General features: G+C 38.1%; 2 protein-coding genes across 8 annotated transcripts in view; both read right to left on the bottom strand.

The window, feature by feature from the left end:
• The window catches only part of rgs12b (regulator of G protein signaling 12b), a 51282-nt gene extending 36467 nt beyond the window's left edge, over nucleotides 1–14815 (bottom strand). For 3 of the 4 annotated variants that reach the window (XR_014605166.1, XM_084107200.1, XM_084107198.1), the window contains exons 1-3: nucleotides 14706–14802; nucleotides 11075–13145; nucleotides 3507–3617 (exon numbers count right to left, since the gene is read on the bottom strand). Coding sequence is in view for 3 of the 4 variants with exons in the window: in XM_084107200.1 (XP_083963326.1) it covers nucleotides 3507–3617; nucleotides 11075–13081 (2118 nt within the window). In the remaining variant the exon portion in view is untranslated. Of the gene's footprint in view, nucleotides 1–3506; nucleotides 3618–11074; nucleotides 13146–14705 lie in introns of all 4 variants that reach the window. The other variant, XM_084107199.1, reaches the window with a different exon arrangement.
• A 4504-nt stretch (nucleotides 14816–19319) lies between these two features.
• htt (huntingtin) overlaps nucleotides 19320–22520 on the bottom strand; it is a 48122-nt gene continuing 44921 nt past the window's right edge. For 3 of the 4 annotated variants that reach the window (XM_084093955.1, XM_084093957.1, XM_084093956.1), the window contains exons 63-66: nucleotides 22191–22296; nucleotides 21917–22079; nucleotides 21105–21265; nucleotides 19320–20984 (exon numbers count right to left, since the gene is read on the bottom strand). In XM_084093955.1, the coding sequence (XP_083950081.1) occupies nucleotides 20771–20984; nucleotides 21105–21265; nucleotides 21917–22079; nucleotides 22191–22296 (644 nt within the window). In that variant the 3' untranslated portion in view covers nucleotides 19320–20770. The remainder of the gene's footprint in view (nucleotides 20985–21104; nucleotides 21266–21916; nucleotides 22080–22190; nucleotides 22297–22520) is intronic. The other variant, XM_084093958.1, reaches the window with a different exon arrangement.

Raw genomic sequence — 22520 nt, 5'->3', positions numbered from 1 at the left:
GCGTCGGACGGTTCACGCCTCGCCGTCGTCCATTAAAACCTGATAATGGACACCTCGTCGGGCATTAACCCTTACTTAACAACTACCTTACTAACTATTAATAATCAGAAATTAGGAGTTTATTGAGGCAAATGTCGTAGCTAATAGTTAGTTAAAAAGTGAGAATTGGACCTTAAACTAAAGTGTAACCAAATACTTTTATCCAGTAAATCACAAATGACTCGAAAAGCCATTCAAATTTGTTAAAAAGACAGGGAAACATTTAGTGCTTAAAACTTCTGGAATCCTAAAATTTAAATTTACAGAAACTAGGAGTGTCAGGTCTTTGAATATTGTTGTGGACAATGGGGGACCTTGGAGTCAAAAAGAATGAGAACGTCCTTGCTTTATATGGTGGATGGAAGGGAATATTTTGAAAAAAAGAAATAAAAAGGTAAGCCAAAAAGTCATACAGAACCAAAGTTATCCATCTTTGATGAGAGATTAAGATTACAATTTTCTTTAAAATCATTCACCATAAGACCAGAAATGTGTATTTCAAGTTCACTTCCATGTTTATGAAGAAGTCAGTCTCAGGAGTGCCATTCAGTTTAAATTATCCTTGTAAAATGAGTTTGCATTTAAAAATAAACCGCATTCGTGACTCTCAACGACAGTCACGATCCGCTTTGAATCGGGGGGAGGGAGGAATTTGTTGGCTCAGTGAGCAAACTAAAGGCTCGAAGGGCTGGCATGATGTCACACAGTGTTTGTGGGCATGAAGAGAAATGCCATCTCACCGGGTAAACACTCGCTGACAAGATAACTGCATAGCTCGCTTTCTCTTACATGATAGGCCAGCCAGAGGAAATGTGTGTGTGTACTGGAGAAGCCGATAATTAGTGCCTTTCCTGAGGTTGTTTGTGTATGTTCATCTCAGAGCTTGAGAGTGTGTGTCACAGCATTTAAGGATAGTATTCAATTAGCGTGTGATTTAAGAAATGCCTCACTGCAGAAAGTGTTCGAGTTCGTAGCAGAGTCTCTGCTAACGAGAATAATCCTGCTCAATGCTCATTAGCACACACACACACACACACACACACACACACTCTCTCACACTAATTACGGTGCTGCTTCACAAAGCGAGCTCTGTTCACACACAAGTGTCGCCACCCTGCATATGTACAGCTCTGAGAAAAGAGACGAAGCCACCGGAAGACAAGACAAAGATCTGAGGAAATAGAAAAAAGAAAATAATAGAAGCAAGGGGAAAACATATAAAACATTCAACCTTCATTTCCATACACAGCATTATTACAGAAATATCAATACACATGTTAGCATTTGACCAGCATGAAAATCTTCCTGCTCTTAAGACAGTTGTTTTCTCTCATCTTCACCGAATACAACCCGCTTTATGCAGTCAGGCCAGTGTTTGTTCCAGCCGCTCACTAGAGGAAGCGTTTCATACTTTTATCTTATCATGTCCGATCAACAGTGTGACTGTCCCGTCAGAGTGGCACTCACTTTCACGCTATGTAACTCAGCTGGTAAAGAGGGATTTCTCCTCTTTAAAGGAGAAAGGATTTGATCATGAGACAAAACAAGTTTAAGAGTAACTGTTTTCTGGGATCAGTTACTCATTATTGACAGATCATTTACAATAGTGGACATGGGTATAATAATAATTACCAACTGATTACCTTTTTTTTTAAGTGTAGTTATTTCTTTAACAATAATTATTTGATTAAAATAATATACAGGATATAATTTAATAATAACAGTAATATTTAATAAATACAGTAATATTTAAGATTAAGTATGTAAGATTAATTGCAAGCAATTTGGTATGTAAGCAATTATTAATTAAACCAACAATGATAATAAAGTTGAAATGGAATTTCCTTCAGAACTTTCTTTTCATCAAAAAATCTATCATAATTTCCACAAAAATATTAAGCAGCAGCACAACAGTTTTTCGACATTGATAATAATAATACATGCTTATTGAGCAGGATTTCTGAAGGATCATGTTGACACTGAAGACTGGAGTAATTTTTCATCACAATTGAGAAATTAATTATATTAAACTAATAATATTTTAATATGGAAGAGGTTTTATCCAAAGCTACTTACAGTGCGCTTAGATGGCACTATAGCAATACAAAGTCATGGGTTCAATTTCCATGGAATGCATGAACTAATAAAATATAACTTGAATTAAATGTAAGTGGCTTTGGACAATGGTAAATGTGTCATGGCCAGGAAACTGAACCCATGACTTTGGCGTTGATATAGCTCTGGTCCATCCTTTAGTGTTTTTAGGGTCTGTTTTGCCTGTTTTATTATCGGCCACTTCACCGCAACAACATTTACATCTATAACACAATTGTACGGAATGACTCATGTACCAAAAGTTAAATACTTAGGGGTTAAATTAAATTCATTAGCCCAGAACAAAGATTGTATGGGTATGTATCCCTTTATTTTACTCAATCATCATGCTATACCAAGGAGGACTTTAGTGAGCCCCTCATCAGAGGGTCTACAGTGCTCATGGCTGTCCCACTTGACATTGGAGAAATGTTAATAGTGGTATTTGCCTTGGCAAGCGCCACTAATCATTGCTTTACTTCTGAAAATAAATGATTAGTGAACGTTAACCACAGATTGATGTTCATTTAAAATAAGTTAAAGCTGAAGTGTGCAATTTCTCCACCGCTAGCATTACTGAACGCAACTGCAAAAATTATGATTTTTCAAACATATACCTAAAACTTGTCAGTGCCGTTGGCCAAGCAAAAACAACAGTTCCCCCCAAATCAAGCAGGTCAGCATGCTCCAACAAAACAAGCAATGTTTTCACAGCAGTGTTTCCAATTTCCAGGCAAATCAGTGTACAAATGGCTTACTTATAGTTGTCTCTGCAAATCAAGCTGAAATAGAAGAAAATGTGTCAATATGTTCCAAATAAAGCCTCTAATTGCACAAAAAAATATATAAAACCATAATAACCACTGGCATGCTGGCTATCAGGCCAGACTGAGATGTGACGCGCTGTCAGTTTTTTCATTCCCCCTGAGCGCTTCCGTCTGAGAATTACACCATTCACGTTTCACCGTCTCCTCCGTTGCCATGGTAATCTGCCGTCACTACACAGATGCACTCTATCTCTTTGACTGCTGGGTCTATAATTAAACTCGCGTGTGCGAGTGTGACCAGAGCCATTAACACACTGGAATCCCCTCGCTGCGGTGTCAAATCTGTTCTACAGGCGTACAACCGCCGTTTCATAAATAAGGCCCCGACAGTTCTAACCTCCAGAGGGTTGATTGTGTGTGTTTGTTTCAGTTTGCATGCATGTCTCTTGTCTCTGAAGTACTGCGTAGGTTACTCATTCCTTATGTAATCATTCCCGACCATCCGGGTGATAGGATCGGAATGCTGGGAAGTTTTATAAGTGAGAATGAGAGAGAGACAGAGAGAGAAGAGTCTAGAGAAAAAGAGAAGCATTTAGGGAACCTCACCTCAAGGTCATCGAGCGAGCGAGCCATGCTGAGACGCTTGGAACGTCCGAAAGACCGTCTGCCGGAGGAACGCTGAGGAAAGCCCATAGTGATGCCTTTGAACCTTCCACCCTGTGAGAAACAGAGAGAAAGACATTAGTAACATACACGACAATTTCCAATTTTTTACTGTGTTTGACCAAAATTTCTACAATGCAGATGCCCTTATTATACAATACATATTGTGATGCATACGTCAAGATTTACTGTTACAATGCATCATGACAATTTCCCCCAGATACAAGAGAGAGAATATATAGTTTGGGGTCAGCAAGATTATTATTATTTTTTTAAAGAAATTAATACTTTTATTTAGCAAGGATGCATTAAATTGATCAAAAGTGACAGCAAGTCTGTTACATTATTACAAAAATGTATGTTAAATAAATGCTGTTCTTTTAAACTTTCTAGTCATCAAAGAATCCTAAGAAAAATGTATCAGGGTTTCCACAAAATGATTAAGCAGCACTACAGTCAATGATAATGAATGTTTCTTGAGCACCAAATCAGCATATTAGCATGATTCCTGAAGGATTAGCCTATATATAACATATCAACACTGTCATATCCATTACATGCCAAACACTCAAGAGAGTTGTCATGACAGAAATACACTCGCACTGTTCGATTTCATTATGGTGATAGCACAGGGTCACATGAACAGACACAGTGTTTACTCACTCCCTTAGGGAAATGAGTATGTGCTTTTGGTGTGCATGCAAAAACTCAGCCGTGTGAAGGTTACAATACTTATGTTTCTTTTGTCACCAAAGTGATTTTTATGTGGATTTCCCACTGAGGTTTTTCATTTAAATGTGATGTTTGTGCCACTAGCATCACCACACAGTATTGCTATAAAATATTAAGACTTCTATAACTATTTAGAGAAAATTTGAGTAGCCTAATTATCACATGTGCCACTAAGGTGCTGTGAATGGTTGTTATGGTTTTCTTTGTTGCCCAAAAACTTTTTTCAATACAAAAAGTGCAATCAAAATTTCTATTTCAGTGAGACTTAATGGGCAAAAAGGGTCATTTATCTATTTGTCAATAATATAGTGACATTTGAAGCAGTTATCTTTTGGTCAATGCAGCAGATTTGTGTGACCAACCTGAACTCGTAATCTTCAAGGTGAAATCTTTTGCCCTTGTGCAAAATTTTTGAAAGCGTGCATTGCTGCATTCCTACTAAAATTACTGAATTCCACCAAAGAAAATGGCGCCAAACAACGGAAAATGTGATTGCACCTTAAAAGCATCCTCCATCTTAAAATGTACAATTCTATTTTAATTTACTATCCCTCATGTCATTCCAAACCTGTATGACTTCTTCTGTGAAACACAAAAGAAGATATTTAGAAAAATCTTGGTATTCAAAATGTGTTGGTGACTACTGACTCCCAATGTATGGACATAACGATGGGAGTCATAACAAATACTGAGACATAACAAAAGTCATTCAAGTTTGGAACAACATGAGTGTGAGTAAATGATGAAAGAATTTTCTTTTTTGGGTGAACTATTCCTTTAAGTACTTGCGTTTTGCCCATTTTATTATGTAATTACCATGTGCAAAGCCTCATAAGAACAGTATTTACACATTATCAACACATTTAACTGGTATAAAAGAAAGAATTTTAAAACATAAAAAAAATACACACATCAGCATTAACCATAATCATTTCTGTAAATACTCAATGACGTGACACCATGTTATGTTTTGTGTTCAGAGAAAGCCCAACAGCAACACCACACAGAGAAACAGGAGGACAAATGTACAAAGATGGGCAAACTATTTCTCAGGCGGTCAGACAGAGTTTGATTCGTGAAACAGACGCAGACAGAGAGGGATCATTTTCATAGGCTAAAGTTTAGAGACTGATTGTGCGGATGACAAGAGCAGCATAATCAAATGGTCTGCTGTGTTGCCTAGAAACACTGAGAACTCTGTGTTCAGGATCATCATTATGACACATTAAGTGCAAACAAACATATGCACAAACACACAAATATGCCAACACAAGTGCATCCCATGTGCATGAGGGTCAGTGAAGTACATACTTTAGCTAGATATGCATATATGTTTCCACATTTAAAGGGATAGTTCACCCAAAACTGTTCACCCATGTTGTTCCAAACATGTTTGAAGATATTTTTGGAAGATATTTTTGAAGAATGCTGGTAATCAAACAGTTTTGGTGACCATTGACTTCCAATCTGGGAAATGTTACGTTTTTCTCAAAATATTTTCTTTTGTGTTCCCCAGAAAAATGAATGACTGCGAGTACACAATGACAGAATTTAAATTGTTGGTGAACTATCCCTTTAAGGCTAACAAGAAGAGGCATTTACATAATATCTCTCTCGATCACAAGCATGCAAAGACACCGTGATCACACACATACACACACACGCTCACATGACTCACGAACCATAACAGGAAACCTTAGAGAATCAGGAGAGGACAAGCGATCAGTGCAATCAAAACATATGAAACACAGGGCCTTTAATAAAGGATATGACAGTTAATGTGAAGCATGTAATTATGAACTTAAAGCTACACTGTGTAGTTTTTTAAGTTGATTCTTAGCAAAAAACACTTTGTTCTTTCAAAATGATATGAGCTCATTAATGTGTAATTACTTCTACCAACTAATCAAGTATTCTCGTAAGCGTAGAATCTGCCATTTAGAATACATACGAGCGAGTCGCTCGAATGGCGGCAGCCATGTTGCGCCTCCATCTTGAAAATACATTAGCCAAAGAGGGACATACCTGGAAATTCAAGCTTCTCCTTTCGGGTTTTGACACTCAGTGGCACCGTGACGAATGCGGGGGGGGAGATTACTCGCGACTGCCGGCAGATTTGAAATAATACGGCCACCGTAGGAGTTAAAACGCCCTCGGAATGGGAGGGGCTAGAAAGTAATATTCAGTTGGTAGTCATAAACAATTTCACCGCTAGATGGGAGAAAATCCTACACAGTGTAGCTTTAAGTCACTATATGACAAAATTGGCAATTCTTGTTTTTTTGTATTTAATGGAACATTGCTGTAGGTTTTATAAATGATTTATCTGTGCACATCATTTTTTAAATTAATGTGCCCTCGTGACTTTTAATTTTTAAACTTGCCTTTCCTCTTGCAGCAACCTTCATCTGATGATGAGTTTACTGGTGAGAGGGTGGGACAACCTGTCACTCACATGACATCACAGCAATAACAAGCCACAACCATCCAATTAAATAAAAAATTCTGCCGTACATTTTTCTAGGTCGAGAAGCCGTTTCACTCAAATAAACATCACAATGTGGAAGAAAAGACTATTGCAACTTCCGTTTCATGCCGATTTTAAAATAGAGGAAAAACTAAAGAATCAACCAAAAATTCAATGGTAACAAAAAGACTGCTCTTGTAGTCCAGCAAATGTTCTTACATTCTGCATCCTGGTGCCTGCATAGACACCCATATTGCGTATCATTAAAAACGCCATCAGTCATGGGACAGAGGAATGCAAACACAAGTGGCCGACTCTTCATCACCCCAGCGGTTTCCATGGCCATTGAGCAGCAACTAATCTAAAGGAAATATTGTAGACTATACTACGTCCCTTGAATGAATCGTTCAGGCGGTTACTGAAAAGCATAAGCATAAAGCTGTCAACATGGGTTTAGAACAAAACATTAAATGTTCCAGATGTTAACGGGAGCTGCTTTTTTTTTTTTTGTATGTAGTACTTGGGAGTTGAATCCTAGGAGGAAAAAAAAGTTTTAGTTTTTTTTTAGTTTTATATTTATATACTTCAAAGACTAATAAAGAGAAAAAAGCATGAGGCTCATATGACTATGCTTACACAGCCTAAAGCTCTTTTTTAGGTTGCCAAAGAGTGACAAGCTGAAAAGTCTCAAAGTACCACATTCTGCCCTCTTTTTTAGTTCATTTCATATCAAAATGTATTGATTTATATATTCTATAACTGTACTATTTGTAATTTCTTTCTTTCTCAATCTCTCTCCCCTCCTAAGGTGCAGTTGTGTCAGTCTCAGGGTTGAGATAACATCATGGATTCCTGTGGGGAGCAGGGACGTACAGTGAGCTGCATAGACCTTTTAGACTTATCAGGGAGGAGCTATCTTTGAGGAGCTCTGAGGAGCTATCTTTCCTGTTTACTTCATCCATGAGGAGGGGATGACAAACCGTACCAAGAAATGTTACTAAAAACACCATCTATCTGTTCATCGGTTTTATAACCATGGCAAAACTATCCCGCTCTGTAGGACTGTGAAGCAAAGCTTTCACAGTAAGATTACAATCCAGACACTGCAAAAGAGTATTCAAATAATCAAAACCATCACCATCTCAATCTTTTATGATAAAAACTGATTATTATAAGTGTGCGCTGCAGTTTTGTCGTCTGCCGCTTTAAATGCTCTATAGTTCTTAAAGCAGAATGGATTATGATTGGCATGAGATTCTGATTTTGATTGGCCATTCCAACATTATTGTTTCTTTGTGCCGTTATCGTTATATTTGAGGTGCGGACTCTGCTACTCTTTTACATATAGAACGGTTATGGTATCGTGCTTGATGTAACTGGCCTTTAGAGTCTATTTTCAGTCATGATTCAGAAGAAAGTGTGTTCTTTGACAACTTTTCTGTACCGCTCTCCTCAAGTCTTGACATGACTTAAGTGGAATTCGCCATACATCAGACTCACAATTGTTCTGCACATGCTCAGTACTCATTGAAGGAGGGTAGTTTACAAATACTATGAACATAAAATAGTGAACAATGCTTATATATGGCACATACAGTGGGCCCATTTTTGTAATGACTTTTAGCCAAATGGTGTCATGGTGATTTTTAATGGATGTATGAAGTTGTTTCACTACATTAACCATAGACAAGAAGGTGTCAAAAAATTTTTCATTACCTTGAAGTTTTAACAAATCTATTTGATAATAATATGAAACCAAACAATGATTGTGGAATAAAAGAAAATCTTTTTACTTTAAATAGAATAAAACAAAAATAAAATACAGCCAACTTCGATACTTTGCTATTTTGTTTTATAACCTATAGATCAGTATACCACCTTAAAACCACTGAATAATCATTTGAAAATGAATACGCATTTAGGAGTCAAAATAGATGAAGGAGAAGAATCATCATATTATTCTGCAACAACATTTGACCTGTAATTGACACAGACAGAGGAACAGTGCCACCTCTTGGCGACTAGGAGATCAACTCATGACCTCATGTGGATGCCAAGCAAGTGTCTATCTCTTTCATGATGTCACAAAACAGACAAGAACGTTTAAACTAAAATATTGAAAGGAACCACTGTGAATAGATCCCTACAGTCTAGGTAAAGTCTGTAAAAACAATGCCCAATGTTCTGTTGTTAATACGGTTTTCCCAGATTTTTCCCAGTGTTTTCCCAGTATTTTTAATTACATATTTCAATGTGTTGTGTTTTAAGGTTAAGGCAAATGTCGTGACAACAATTATGTACGTAATTAACAGAAAAGGCACATTTTAAATAAGCAAATTTTATGATTCCATGTTATGCATGCAGTTTTTATTACCTCATTAATTCAGAGACTGCATGTAATATTTGAAATATTTATGTCACACTATTTAAAATTAATTAGTTTAAGCAAAGAGGCGATTCAAATTTGCGAAAAACTTACAGAAATCTTAAAAACTTAAAGAAATGCTACAGCATCAAATACCACATTCCCATATAAATACAATATACATTTGAACATAAAATGTTGATATCCACATTATGTTGATACACACATTAAGTGGAGCTTGAATGAAACAAGCAGAGAATGAACTGAAAAACGATTCCTTAAAGCAATGAACACAGACCACTGACGCCTGACATGTCTTATTCTGTATTTAGTAGACCCTGAAGCTATTGTCAAAGCACAGATGATGATGCATATAACAGCTACAGTGCTATTCAGGGAAATCCAATCAATGCAGTGTGCTTTGTTGCTTTGGGCCTGTGGACATCACTGTTGGCTCCCGTGGGGTGATTCTGAGCTTTACTCAATTCCTAATAAATGCGTTTTTAAACGAATAATGAAGACAACTGTACATGTAGCCTGGTTTAAACGGTGTGGAACAAAGATATTATTCATATTTGATTTTTGTTACAAAATACCTGAGAATACACACACTGTAAAAAAAGTTCTAACCTCCACAACTCAAAATTTTCTCAAATTTTCAACTTGGGCCAATTGAAAAATTTAGATGTGACCAGTCACTAGAAAATTTTGAGTTGGGGAGGTTAGAATTTTTTTACAGTGTGTGTATTTAGAGAGCTTAGTAGTGCACACATAATCTAGCCAATAGAAGAATACTGATATTTCTTTCTCATGCCGATCCAAAACATTGAGGAGATTCCCCCTTCCATATGTAAAGCGCTTTGAGTACCTAGAAAAGAGCTATATATATATGTAACAAATTATTATTATTTATTATTTCATTTCATCTGTAGAACACAGTTTTGCACGAGTCATAAGAACATCTTTTATGGCAATTTACTGGAGCTCAACCGCCCCTTGGTCCTTATCTGCTTTCGTTTGATGGAAAAGAGTACATCAACATTCTACTAAACTTTTTGGAACAACATGAATTGATGATGACAGAATTTTTCTATTCGGGTAAACTATTTCTGAAAGTATCTCATTCAGATCAGTTTCAGTGGTTTGACATCTAGATTCAAGACTTCAATATGAGTGATCTGCTGTCAGCTACTAGAGGCCCATCAGTGGCAGTCGTGGCAGTCAGAGCAGAGGGAGCTCACGGCCATTTGAACTGAAAATTTTCCATTGGGAGAATGATACGTACCCCGCTTTGTATCTCAATCTTCTCATCTCAGGGTCAGTTTTAACATGTTCCCTCCAAGCAAGGAGCCACAGCTGAAGCAGCAAATGGGAATGAGGTATTTTCAGCCTGGCTATGCATGTCACCTATCTGACAGAATTCTTTTTGACAGTAAAGTGTTTGTGCAGTTTTACTGAGAGACAATGCAAAACTATAAAAGCTACCACACATTTTAAACATAACATAACTGAGAATATCAGTTGGAGTTAAATGTTGCGATTCATATTTGTGTGTGTGTTGGAAAGGATAAAATTCCTAGCACAATTGAAAACAGCAAAGTAAAGGATCATGCCGTGCCTGATAATAAGAACGAGGGGAAAAGTGCTATCCATTCCAGGCACATAAGTTTATGTCTGCAAGCTTTTTTTTCTTTTCACAAACAACAGTGGATTGAATAACACATTCCCTGGCTCATTAACCAGTGTACTGCACTGGTATCAAATTTAAAACCATTACTTAATAATTCCTCCTAATCCTTAGTATCAATTACAGTTGTAATTTTGAATGCACTTGAATTTGCGGTCAACTCCTCTGGAATTAAGTAGCCTTACTGATTGTGACCCCAAACAAGTATTTCACAGATGTGAAACACAAACTTACATTGAAGACAAAAAAAGTTCTCTTACCTTTTTCTCTGAATCTTTCGTCCTTTTGCCATCGTTCAGTTTCTCTCGAAGGTTCTTCTCCCCAAACAGCTTCTTAGCCCACTCGTCCTTCTGTGCATGGAGCCGGTGAGGCTGTGAGGCGATCTCGCCTGCAGCGCGGTACCGGTCGGCTGGAATCTTACTCATGGGTGGTGGCAGGGTGCTACAGTTCGCACTGGACCATCCGTCTGTAGACTCTGCATAAGACTCCTGATCACTGCTGTGACCTTGACGCCAATCTCTCAGGACGTGAACTGGCAGCCAACGTTGGCCTGATGCCCCCGTCACCTTCTTGCCATGGGCGGAATAGTGGGAGCGTGTAGGAAGGCCTGACACATCCAGCCGTGAGGAGGAGTTCAGATGCCTGCCAGAAAGCAGAGGTGGGTCCGCGTGGGAATGTGGATGAGGCTGATCTACGAACTGGTCAGGGCGGTAGCCATTACGATGCGAGATTGGTGGTGGCGGTGGTGGTGGAAGACCTCCTAGGACACTTTGGCTACGAGATCCTGGAGGGTTTTCCCATAGTCCCGTGGGAACATGCCGACCAGGGTTTGCACCCAAGTCAACCAAGAGGACTCGGTTGCTTTTCTCCTCTGGCAAGAAGTTGCCAATGCCACTGTCACTGTTGCTGCTTGTGCTGTTGTTCTGCTGAGCATCTAGGTCTCCATCGAGGAATGCTCGAGCTCGCATACCCTCGATAGATTCTCCCATATCGCGGTAGAGCACGGACACAAACTGTAGAAGGGGCTGGGAAGTCGGTGGGAATTCCAAGCATCCACTGGTATCTGGGTCTGGAGTGCAGTCGAAGCCAAAGCGTCGAGCAACACCTTGGTGGATCTTATGATGACAGAGTTCCGGGTCTACAATAAAGACGTGACAAGACGTACGCAACCCTTGCTCCTCCTCACCGTGTCTATGTATGCCGTGGTCGTTTGTGGCCTGCATGGTGACAAGGCCAAAGAAGCGGCGGTCGTCTGGACTCACTGCACTGAAAGCTAACTTCTCTGCAGGGTAAGTGGCTAGAACAGCGCCTCGGTCGTTGCATAGCTGTACACAATCATGCATGACTTTGAGCAGGACCAATGAGTGCACTTTTTGTTCAGCACGTAGACGTCGCATACAGCCACGAATTGCCTGAAGGCTGTCACTTTCCAGATTAGCACTTGTAGAAGCTAATTCAATGGATCCCAGGTAACCTACAATCATCCCAACGTTGAGTATTCCCGCAGAGTCTGCAGTTTGCAAGAGGGGAAATTCATCTTGCTGTTCAAACATATCAATGAACACAGAGTCATCATTGAGCACTTTGGCCATCTCCTCTTCAGTGAGCAAGCTGGGATCGCTCTGTCGGGTGCCAGTGTTACAGTAAGGAAAGTCTGGCTCTGAGAGAGCCCTTGTTTTGGAAGTAGAGGCACAAGCTACTGCTTTCTCTGAGCTGCTGGATGAATGGCTAGAATTTTCAAAGATCATGTTGAAGATTCCACCAGACTGCATTTCCGCTACAACGCGTTCTGCGCGGTTTATGCCTAGTGTCTTTGAGTCTATCTTTGGCCTTAACCAGTGGCTCTTGTGGTCATGGAACCCCAATTCTTCATCGCTTGAACATGAATCTAGGTGTGCACTTTTATGACTGCCTTCGGCAACAACCAAGTGTAGGACACCTGTGCAGCGACCAATCAGCTTAACGACATCCTCGTGAGATGCTTTGGACACATTGATGTCGTTCACACTCAGGATCTGATCTCCAGAGCGAAGGCCCACATAGTCAGCCGGACTACCCTTCAGGATGCAATTCAGCAAACATGGAGACTGACCAGATAGTGTGAAGCCATAGCCTGTTCTTCCCCTTGCAACCTCCACCCCTCTTATGCGTGCAGACGACTGGGCATTCACACGCCTCCTGCCTTGCTCTGATTGTCTGAACATTCTTCTTTTAGTCCCTGTTTCAACCTCTTCTGACAAGGGCTTCACAAATGCAGAGAGATTCATGATATCAACCAGATATCAGAACTCCAAAGCCCCAGTCTAAGGCACTAACGTGGTGCATGCTTACCTTTACAAAGGAGAGAGGGAAAAGTTAATTAATTCACAGATGAATCATCATATTAAGAGAAATTTATATGGAAAATGTGAACAGGTGATTTCAGTTGTTCAATGCAAAAAAAAAAAAAATGCATTTGAGGTTGATTAAAATATTAAGAGATTAATTAAAACGTTGAGAATTGCATAACACATTTTTGCAATTCTTAGTCATGATTATAGTGTCAGTCTAGAATAGGCTTTCGTACAGATATACATTTTTTTACCAACCCCCTCGCTGTCTGGGTCAATGACAAGACTATTTTGTCCGGATCTATTAAAAAATACACACAAAACATATGCCATTGATATTGAGATTACTAAAAGAAAGTGTCCAGATCAACCTGAATTCACCCTTATATGATTTCACATCTTCCATGATCAACAAGTTTTCAATTGTTTAATTAAAATAATTTTTCATATTTTTAGTGAGGCTTCAATCAGTCATTAAATGTCTAGGTGATGTGTAGCCTAACTATTCAAATAAATATATGAAACCAACATAACTACAAAGATTTATATGGAACGTGTTTTCAAAATATCCTTTTCATCCTCATTTGGCATTGACCTACATAACTGAATATAATATATGTAAAATATAACAATATAGCCGAGAACTAACAATATTCTAAACGTGAAATAAAAAAATACAATCCTTATCGAATATTTTTTTTAAAAATAGTTCGCATTTTATAATAATAAACATGCACCAGGAACAACACGCTTTAAAACTGATAGGATACATAAACTCACAAATTTAATAGTGTTTGTCTTCGATATTTTTCCTTATTGTTCGCAACTTCGCAAGACTTTCCCAAGTAGACTCCACTCTTGCTAACGGTCCCGCCTTCTTTTCCCCATTGTTGGAATCTGGTTGGAATGCTCACGCGTCAACGTATGTATCCATGACAATGGAGCTGTATCTAGCTATTTCTCATCGCTCATTGGTTTCCACGGCTGTCAATCATCTCCATAACGACCCAAACCCTGTTCGACACAGAGACTCACTCTCCCCAACTGACCACAAAATTTATGCTACAGGTGTCCAAAACAACACGAGCGAAAAACTACAAAAAGTTAATCACCGTACACATCTTAATACTTATTAAGTTCCAGATTAATTTAATATTTAATAGCTGTAGAGAGCCGAGCTGCCTCGGTATTGGTTTTCGCGAGGAACAGCTGGGCAGTGAGTAACATCTAACGGTATTGAATTATCGGCATCAGTAGCCAGATACTGACAAGAATAACGTTAACATCTATTGAGACACAACAACTTGTGAAAATATATAAAACGACAACCTCATATAGATACGCATACAGTTAAATAATAGTATTATTTACCTAAAAAGTCTGGAAGTTTTAATATCCGCAGAAAGCTCAAGAATTTCCAATGGCTACATTGCTAACATTAGCCGCCACTTCCCAAAAACTTTCCTGTGAGGAATACATAACAAATTCCTACAATTACAGTACAGAGAATAATAATGCGTTATAAATCATAGTTATATATTCAGTAATTTAGTGCTCTTACTTGTGACGGATGTGTCCCAACCTGATGTGAAGTTTAATGACATGGTAACCTTAGTGCTGTATAAGGAGTAAACAAAAGGAGAGGGCAGCTGGTGTGTGGACAGCAGAAGCAGGAGGAGGAGGAATCTACATCTCAGAGTTTTTTTCTTTTCTTCTTTAAGGACAACACCGGTATAGGGCTTTTCCTTTACATGACAATGAATTTAGATGTATAATCAAGTTTATTCTGAAGTTTTATATAAATGCAGTGGTAAAAGATAGGTAAAATATCCTCCCAAGTTCAAGCAAGAACAACAATTCAAGGTAATTTAAAAAAATGTTTTTTAATTCTTGAAGTTGTTCTTTTTGGTCTATAGAAAGTGAATATTAAGATTTTTTGGAAGCCCTTTCCACATAAAACATGAAATGAACAATCTCTCTCTTGGTAATTCTAAGTTCATTACTAGTAATTACTCAACAATAAAAGTTTTATTAGCTGATTAACAGTGAATGCTGGTGACACTTCCTGTTTAGACACTGCTGTCGACCCAACATAAACATGAATTATGTTAAATGTAACTTTTTCAAAGATTAGATTGATAACTCTTAAAATGAGTACATATACAGTGTGTGCAGAATTATTAGGCATGTTGATTTTCTGATCATATTTTATTCCCAGGCACATTTTGCCAATTCCAAACTATATTAATCTTAATAACTACTATTAATTTTGTATTTAATAATTTATAAGTGATATATAATTGTTCATGAAGGCTGGAAATGAAAACGCCTTATATTCAGGTGTGCAGAATTATTAGGCAAGTTTTCTTTTACAGATAAATTATGCCAAAAAAGAGATTTAACTAGGTCTGAAAAGTAAAAAATTATTAAATGCCCATGAGAAGAATGCAATACTAATGCAATACTAGAGATTGCAGTTAAGGCATGGCCATTGGACAGTGAAATGCTCATTGGGTCAGCAGGGTCAGACAAAAACAGGTGGAGAGGAAAAGACACATGTTAAGTGCTAAATAATGAAGAATTAAGGTGAAGAATTAAGTGTGAAACCATCAGAACCCTTTAGTCTCCAGCGCCACCATTTTCCAGAACTGCAACATACTTGGAGTCTCCAGAAGAGCAAGCTGTCAGGGTCTCAGAGACTTGGGTTAGGCAAAGAATCCTAAAAAATGACCCCCTTTTAATAAGAATCACAAGCTGAAGTGTTGTGAAATACATGAAGACTGTTTAAAAAAAAAAAAAAAAAATTATAGGCTTTATAGACATTAACAAATCTTGAGACTCTTGAAGGACCAGCACCACATCCTCTTCTACCACTGTTTGAAGAATCCATCTTCCAGAATCTGACTAAGTTTTGGGAGTTTATTTTTAGTTCATCTCCTACCCTGAAGTCCGTTTTGCAGAGATGGACTAAAAATGAACTCCAAAAACTTACTGTCAGATTCTGGAAGATGAATTCTTCAAACAGTGGTAGAAGAGGATGTGGTGCTGGTCCTTCAAGAGTCACTCTCAATCTGTCTGTCTATAAAGCCTATAAAAAAACAGTCTTCATGTATTTCACAACACTTCAGCTTGTGATTCTTATTAAGAGGGGGTCATTTTTTAGGATTCTTTACCTAACCCAAGTCTCTGAGACCCTGACACCTTGCTCTTCTGGAGACTCCAGTTCTGGAAAATGGTGGCGCTGGAGACTAAAGGGTTCCTGATGGTTTCACACTTAATTCTTCACCTTAATTCTTCATTCTTTTAAAGTTAACATGTCTTTTCTTCTCCACCTGTTTTTGTCTGACCCTGCTGACCCAATGAGCATTTCACTGTCCAATGGCCATGCCTTAACTGCAATCTCTAGTATTGCATTAGTATTGCATCCTTCTCATGGGCATTTAATAATTTTTGACTTTTCAGGCCTAGTTAAATCTATTTTTTGGCTTATTTTATCAGTAAAAGAAAACTTGCCTAATAATTCTGCACACCTGAATATAAGGCATTTTCATTTCCAGCCTTCATGAACAATTATATATCAATTATAAATGATTAAATACAAAATTAATAGTAGTTATTAAGATTAATATGGTTTGGAATTGGCAAAATGTGCCTGGGAATAAAATATGATCAGAAAATCAACATGCCTAATAATTCTGCACACACTGTACATTACTGACACACACACACACCGGCTTTCCCCCCATTCGTTCTGCTCAAAGTTAATAACCTGCGCTTTTGAGAGGATTAACAATGTAAACTTCTAAAATCCATTATCGAGCTCATCATAAAACATCTCACTTTGGAGTAGAAAATGTGCAAAGCCTTGCTCTTGGAGTAAACCTATACAAAACATTTTTTTATAAAAAGAAAAAGAACTAAAATGTATTTTAATGGGGGGAAAAAAGCAGAATCACAATATTCGCCAAATAGCCAACTGTCACTTTATAAAAATGATAAAATAAGAACGAAAAACAAAGAACAATGTTTCTCCACTTCACCCTTAAAGGTAGCGTAGGCAATGTTTTTCATAAACACTTTTTTTGTTATACGGGTTAAAACTCTATTCACGTCCTGATAGCAATCAATAATAGAAGTGTTCCTAATATAAAAAAAAAAATTACATAGTCTGTGGAAGTCTCAGGACCAAAAAATGTTTGTCCAATCATTGCAATCAGCCCGAATGCAATCATAGGATGTTGTACCTGCCTGTCAACTTATTTATTTGCATACCTCCGCACACCCTGCTCGCGCAGACATCGCACGTCATCAGCGTGTTCCATGAGGATATGCGGAGCTGTCGACAGACAGTCACAGAGCGCCGCAAACAAACAGCATCCATCTTACAGTTCCTCCTGAAACACAACAACAAGCTTATGCTGTGTTCACGCCATGTCTAAACCGTAAATACAAGATGGCAACCCATGACATTCTACCCAGAGCCGTTTAACGCTAAAATGAATCTGAAGCAGTCATGTGGTACAATCCAGAGCTCTGCAAGTTTACGTTCATTTTTATCATATAATATTATGTGCTTTGAGACATGAGGTGCTGACTCTGTTCTGGCTGAGTGTGTTCATGTGTTTTGGAGGAGGTGAGATCATACTGATGGGAGGGTGGGATCTAATGCTTTCAAAGCTAGCTTGCTATGAAAACTCCCATTCAGTGTGAAATACAAAAGTAAAAAACAACAGGCTGGATTTTGCTAGTCACTTGACAAGCCCTGCAATATGTGTCAATTTTTTTTTACAATAAACCAAATTAAATGGACCACTTTACATTTACATTTAGTCATTTAGCAGACGCTTTTGTCCAAAGCGACTTACAAATTAGGACTAAATTAAGCGAGTCATCGTGAAGAGGCAAGAAACAACGCAAGAAGTGCTCAAAATACGAAGTTCAGGCATTGTTCAGAGTAGCATAAGCCCGATAAGCAAAGGTTTAAAGGAAAAAGTTTTTTTTTTTTTTTTTAGGTTAAGTGCTCACAGAAAAGATGGGTTTTCAGAATATGCTTTACATATTTTATTAATTTCTATACTGTAGTATTTTCATGGTTGATGTTAAAACAGTCCATAAAATAAATACATCAATTTTTGTCATTTTTACCAGCCATAGTTTGCAGAAGTGAGCTAAATATCTATCAAAAAGGGTATAAGTTTATTTTCTTCTTTTTTAAAGGCGGCTCTGGTGCAAGACCATCGTGGCATTACTGTGATACTAATGGGACATACTGCCACATCCACTCAACTCCAGCTAAGTTTTAACTTTATGTATATCTCAAATAAAACACAAAAAGCTGAAGTAAACGCTGAACTGAGATATATAATAAGACAATATAATGCAAGGGAAGAAAATAGCTTAAAAATCATTCCCACCTAAGATGCATTAAACCAATCAGGATTATTAACCTCTTTCTCAAGTGAAGCTTCCTAAGCACACAAACTAAATAGAATATTAGTATTTACTCTCTGATATTTATGAAATTGTCAGTGGCGCACTATTAACATTATGATTCTGCAGCATTGTCACATTGGTGGTCTTTGTAAAAGACATTCCAAGTTATTCAAGCTGTCCGTGACCCATAACACTAATGTCTTATTTTAAAGCTACTATCAAAAAACAATTTTTTTATGGAAATCCATCATTTTGAATGGTTCTACAATCTGTAAAACTGCAAGAAATGATGTAGGCATGGGGCAATGTTGGTGTAAAATGAATGTGCCAATACATTTAGAGAAGTAAAGGCTTTTCACAGAGGAGTGAAAATATCAAGTATAAATTGCTATTTACATATTCGGCTTCACTAAGTCAAAGCAAACATCTAATTGAATCAGAAAAAAACAGATATCTAATGGATATGACCGTCTGACTGTCTCCATGGTAGCAAACATGCCATAAGTCTTCTGTCGTTGGTAGATGCGATTATGCGATGTCCATGTAGACTGAGTCGACTAACAATCAAAAGTCACCCCTTTTTGTTGTGACATAAAATATTGAGTCAATATTGAAAGCAAACTAAAGCATGCTTTAAGTTAATATACAAGGCATGTTCAGCTGGTCAGCTAGGCGTATATTTACAGTGAAGACTGGGTTATTGCGCATATTCGGTTACAATGACCTTTCACTTGACGCCATCTCATGTCCACCGACGGGTGTTGTCATGCACCACAATTTATTCGTTTAATCACAAATATTATTTCTATTACACAAATTGTACATTAATGTAAACACTCTATAGATTAAAATACATACTTCCAGTCATTACACTAGATCAATAATCATATCTTACGTCCTGAGCTTTTAAAAGAAATTTAACAAATAACTGCAGATGTGTTGCAAGGGACACAGTATGTAGATTTGAGCTGTAATTTTCATATGCAGAAACCCTCATCTAAAAACCTCTCTACGGTAACTGCTATGGCTATTTCAAGCCCTGCCCATACAAAAGGACCTCAGTGATTCACATTTGTGATCTGTTTTTTTTCTTTTTCTCCATCTTAAAAACAACAAATATAGACAGCTACATTTTTAGAAGAAAAATAAACTTTGTTTCAGGCAATTCACCCCTCTTACTCAGTAAGTCAAACACATTTTACATTTAAATACACAAAAAAATCGTATCATACCAATAGTCTTATCCACATTAGAGGGGATATACAAATTCGATTTACAATTCATTTTCGCTTCAAGTGCCAGCAAACACAGAGCAAAGCAATGCATTGCCCATGCAAAAGGAATGATTTTAAACTGAGGGAGTTGTGGGTGTATGAAAGAGTGTGTCTTTCATTTCTAAGGGAGCAGGAGTACGGACAGCTGGAGAAGAGGGTAGAGACGGGCATCGTAGAAAATACCCGGATGTACTGATTTTAGCCAGGTTGGACGATACGCATCTTGGGACGTCTGCGGACTAAAAGATCTAATCTTGGATCGGTTGAATTCTGGAAGTGCAGGAGATATTTTAACAGTGTTTGCATGATGTCTGTAAGAACATTCAATACAATATGTTCTTCCGTCAGTTAGTTTATAGCTGAAAATTCTCTTCGAATATTACGTTTCTAATGATTGAGACGCATCGTCAGTTTTGACTGGATTACCAAGAAACTTTTGTGATCAGCCACAGTAACATTCTCTGAAACCAGATAAAGAGCATTTATGCATACAAAATATGGAGAAGACAAGCCTGCATCCATATGGACTTTTGAGATGTTAAGTGACATACTGTGACACCAGGCAAATATTGTGATGGTAGTACTACTATTCTTTTTTTAATTACAGATAACTGATGTTCTGGTGCATTGTGGCCACATACTTCAGTGGATGTGCAGTCTTGCTTGGATTGGTTCCACGGTCTCTAATAACAATGAACTATTTGTATTAATGTCCACTGGTTATCACGGACAGTATCATAGCAGCCAATCCCATCCCATACATTGTTGCCGTACATGCATCCTGGTGTGTAACGTTCTTATAAATGTGATGTCTTCTGCTCTGATATTATATTACCATTTTTTGATGCCTGTAGATACATTTTTGTTATTCATATACATGTATTGTTACACATTATTGTTCTGTATCATATGGTCTGTATTATAGTGACGTGTCTTGGTGAATGCTCTGCAAACAGCACAGTAGTTGGTAATACGGACTGCCAGGTGAAGCCACCATCTCAAAGACAGACTGGAAGGCCCTGCGGTCCAACTCCTCATCGATCTGGTGTCGGTAGAAATCCATCGCGACCAGACAAAAGAGGCTAATGTCCACCGTGTCAGACTTCCCCATGCGACTGATGACATGAGGGAGGCTAAAGGGGAAGGGAGAAGTTAAGGAAAACAAGGATGAAGAGGAAAAGAAAAGGAAAGCAAGGAACAGGAAGTGTGATGTTACTAGTACAAGGGGTGCACCAATATGCATTTAAGGATACAGGGCAGAGATCCACTGGCTGGTCGAGGCACTGACAAAGAAACAGGACAGGCTCCACATTGCCATGGCGACAGGTGTTCTCTGTGTGAAGTTCGACAGCGAGAGTAGCACCCAATCACGGACCATGGAGGACTGCCCAGTTGCGTGAAGTGTTTGAAATACCTGTTGCAAGAAATACATGCATTAAAGTGGAAATGAAGCGGTCAGTCAAGTTTACATTATTTAGTAAACTGATTTCCACTTTAAATGACCATATTAAAGCAAGGATAACTCACAAAGAATGCTTTAACAGTTTTTGTCAATACAATGAAAGTATACGGGTCCAAATCAACACTGGACCCCCATTGATTTCATTGTATGCACAAAACATGTTTCAAATTTTTTTTCTAAATATCATCTTTTATGTTCCACAGAGGAAAGAAAATCATGCAGGTTTGGAACAACATGAGAATGAGTGAATTATGACATAATTCTAAGACTAAAGGTGCAGACACATTTACCATTGTTCAGTAATTTTTTTGCTGGTCGAAATCAAGTTATTTCAATAGGAATCTTGAGTGAAGGCAAACATTTTCCCCAAGCAGATTTTACGTGTTTGCCGTGTTGACCAACTGAAAGCCGCTTAGTTTGAAAGTAGCTCCTGTGTAAGCTGTGCATCATATATCGCTATGTTACTGACAATAGACAACTGATCTATTTTACCTGCAAAATTTCACCAAAATGTTGCTAATGTGAATGAATCTTAAGAGTTAAACATTTAAGATCACAGAGTATCCAAAGCATAATATAAGATATCAAAAAAGTGGCACTTGCCTTGTACACCACCGTAGCCATGAATTGTGGGTAAGGCTGCTGATTGGATAGGAACTCCCCGATGACTTTGTTCATGACGTCTTGCAGTGGGAAAAAGTCATCCAGGAACTGAGGAAGGATCCGGGCTACCACTCGTGCCTCACTCGGAAAGCCTTTACGAATCCTGCGGCAAGAATTTTCCACAGACAAATTAGTGGAAAAGCAAAAAAAAAATACTGTACCTTCAGGAAAAATGCCTTTTGCGTTCAGTTTCTTCAAAAACAGACATAGGTACCTGTCAAACAGAACAGATACACGCTCCATTGCGACAATGACGGACTCGCTGTCGGGAGCTGTTGGGTCAGCATCAGCAGGGCGGCCAGGACTTCCCTTCTCCTTCCCTGTAATGTAAATTTATGGACATCAGTAAGAAGAACAGTTCCGTAATGGATCCAATTCAGATAAAACTAGGTTACTACATCTTGACTAAACATCTTCTTATATAGAATTTTCACTTAGTTTTACAAGAACAAAATTAAACCTCTCGCATAAGACGCTTTCTTAAAATCATACTGAGGGCTCTGCTGCTATGTGCTTAGTTAGTAGGGTAAGCATCTAAGGTGAG

Source organism: Abramis brama (genome assembly GCF_963993115.1).
Source record: "Abramis brama genome assembly, chromosome: 2".
Classification (NCBI taxonomy): domain Eukaryota; kingdom Metazoa; phylum Chordata; class Actinopteri; order Cypriniformes; family Leuciscidae; genus Abramis; species Abramis brama.
The sequence above is the reverse complement of the archived record's forward strand: the minus strand, read 5'-3'. Positions and strand labels throughout refer to the sequence as shown.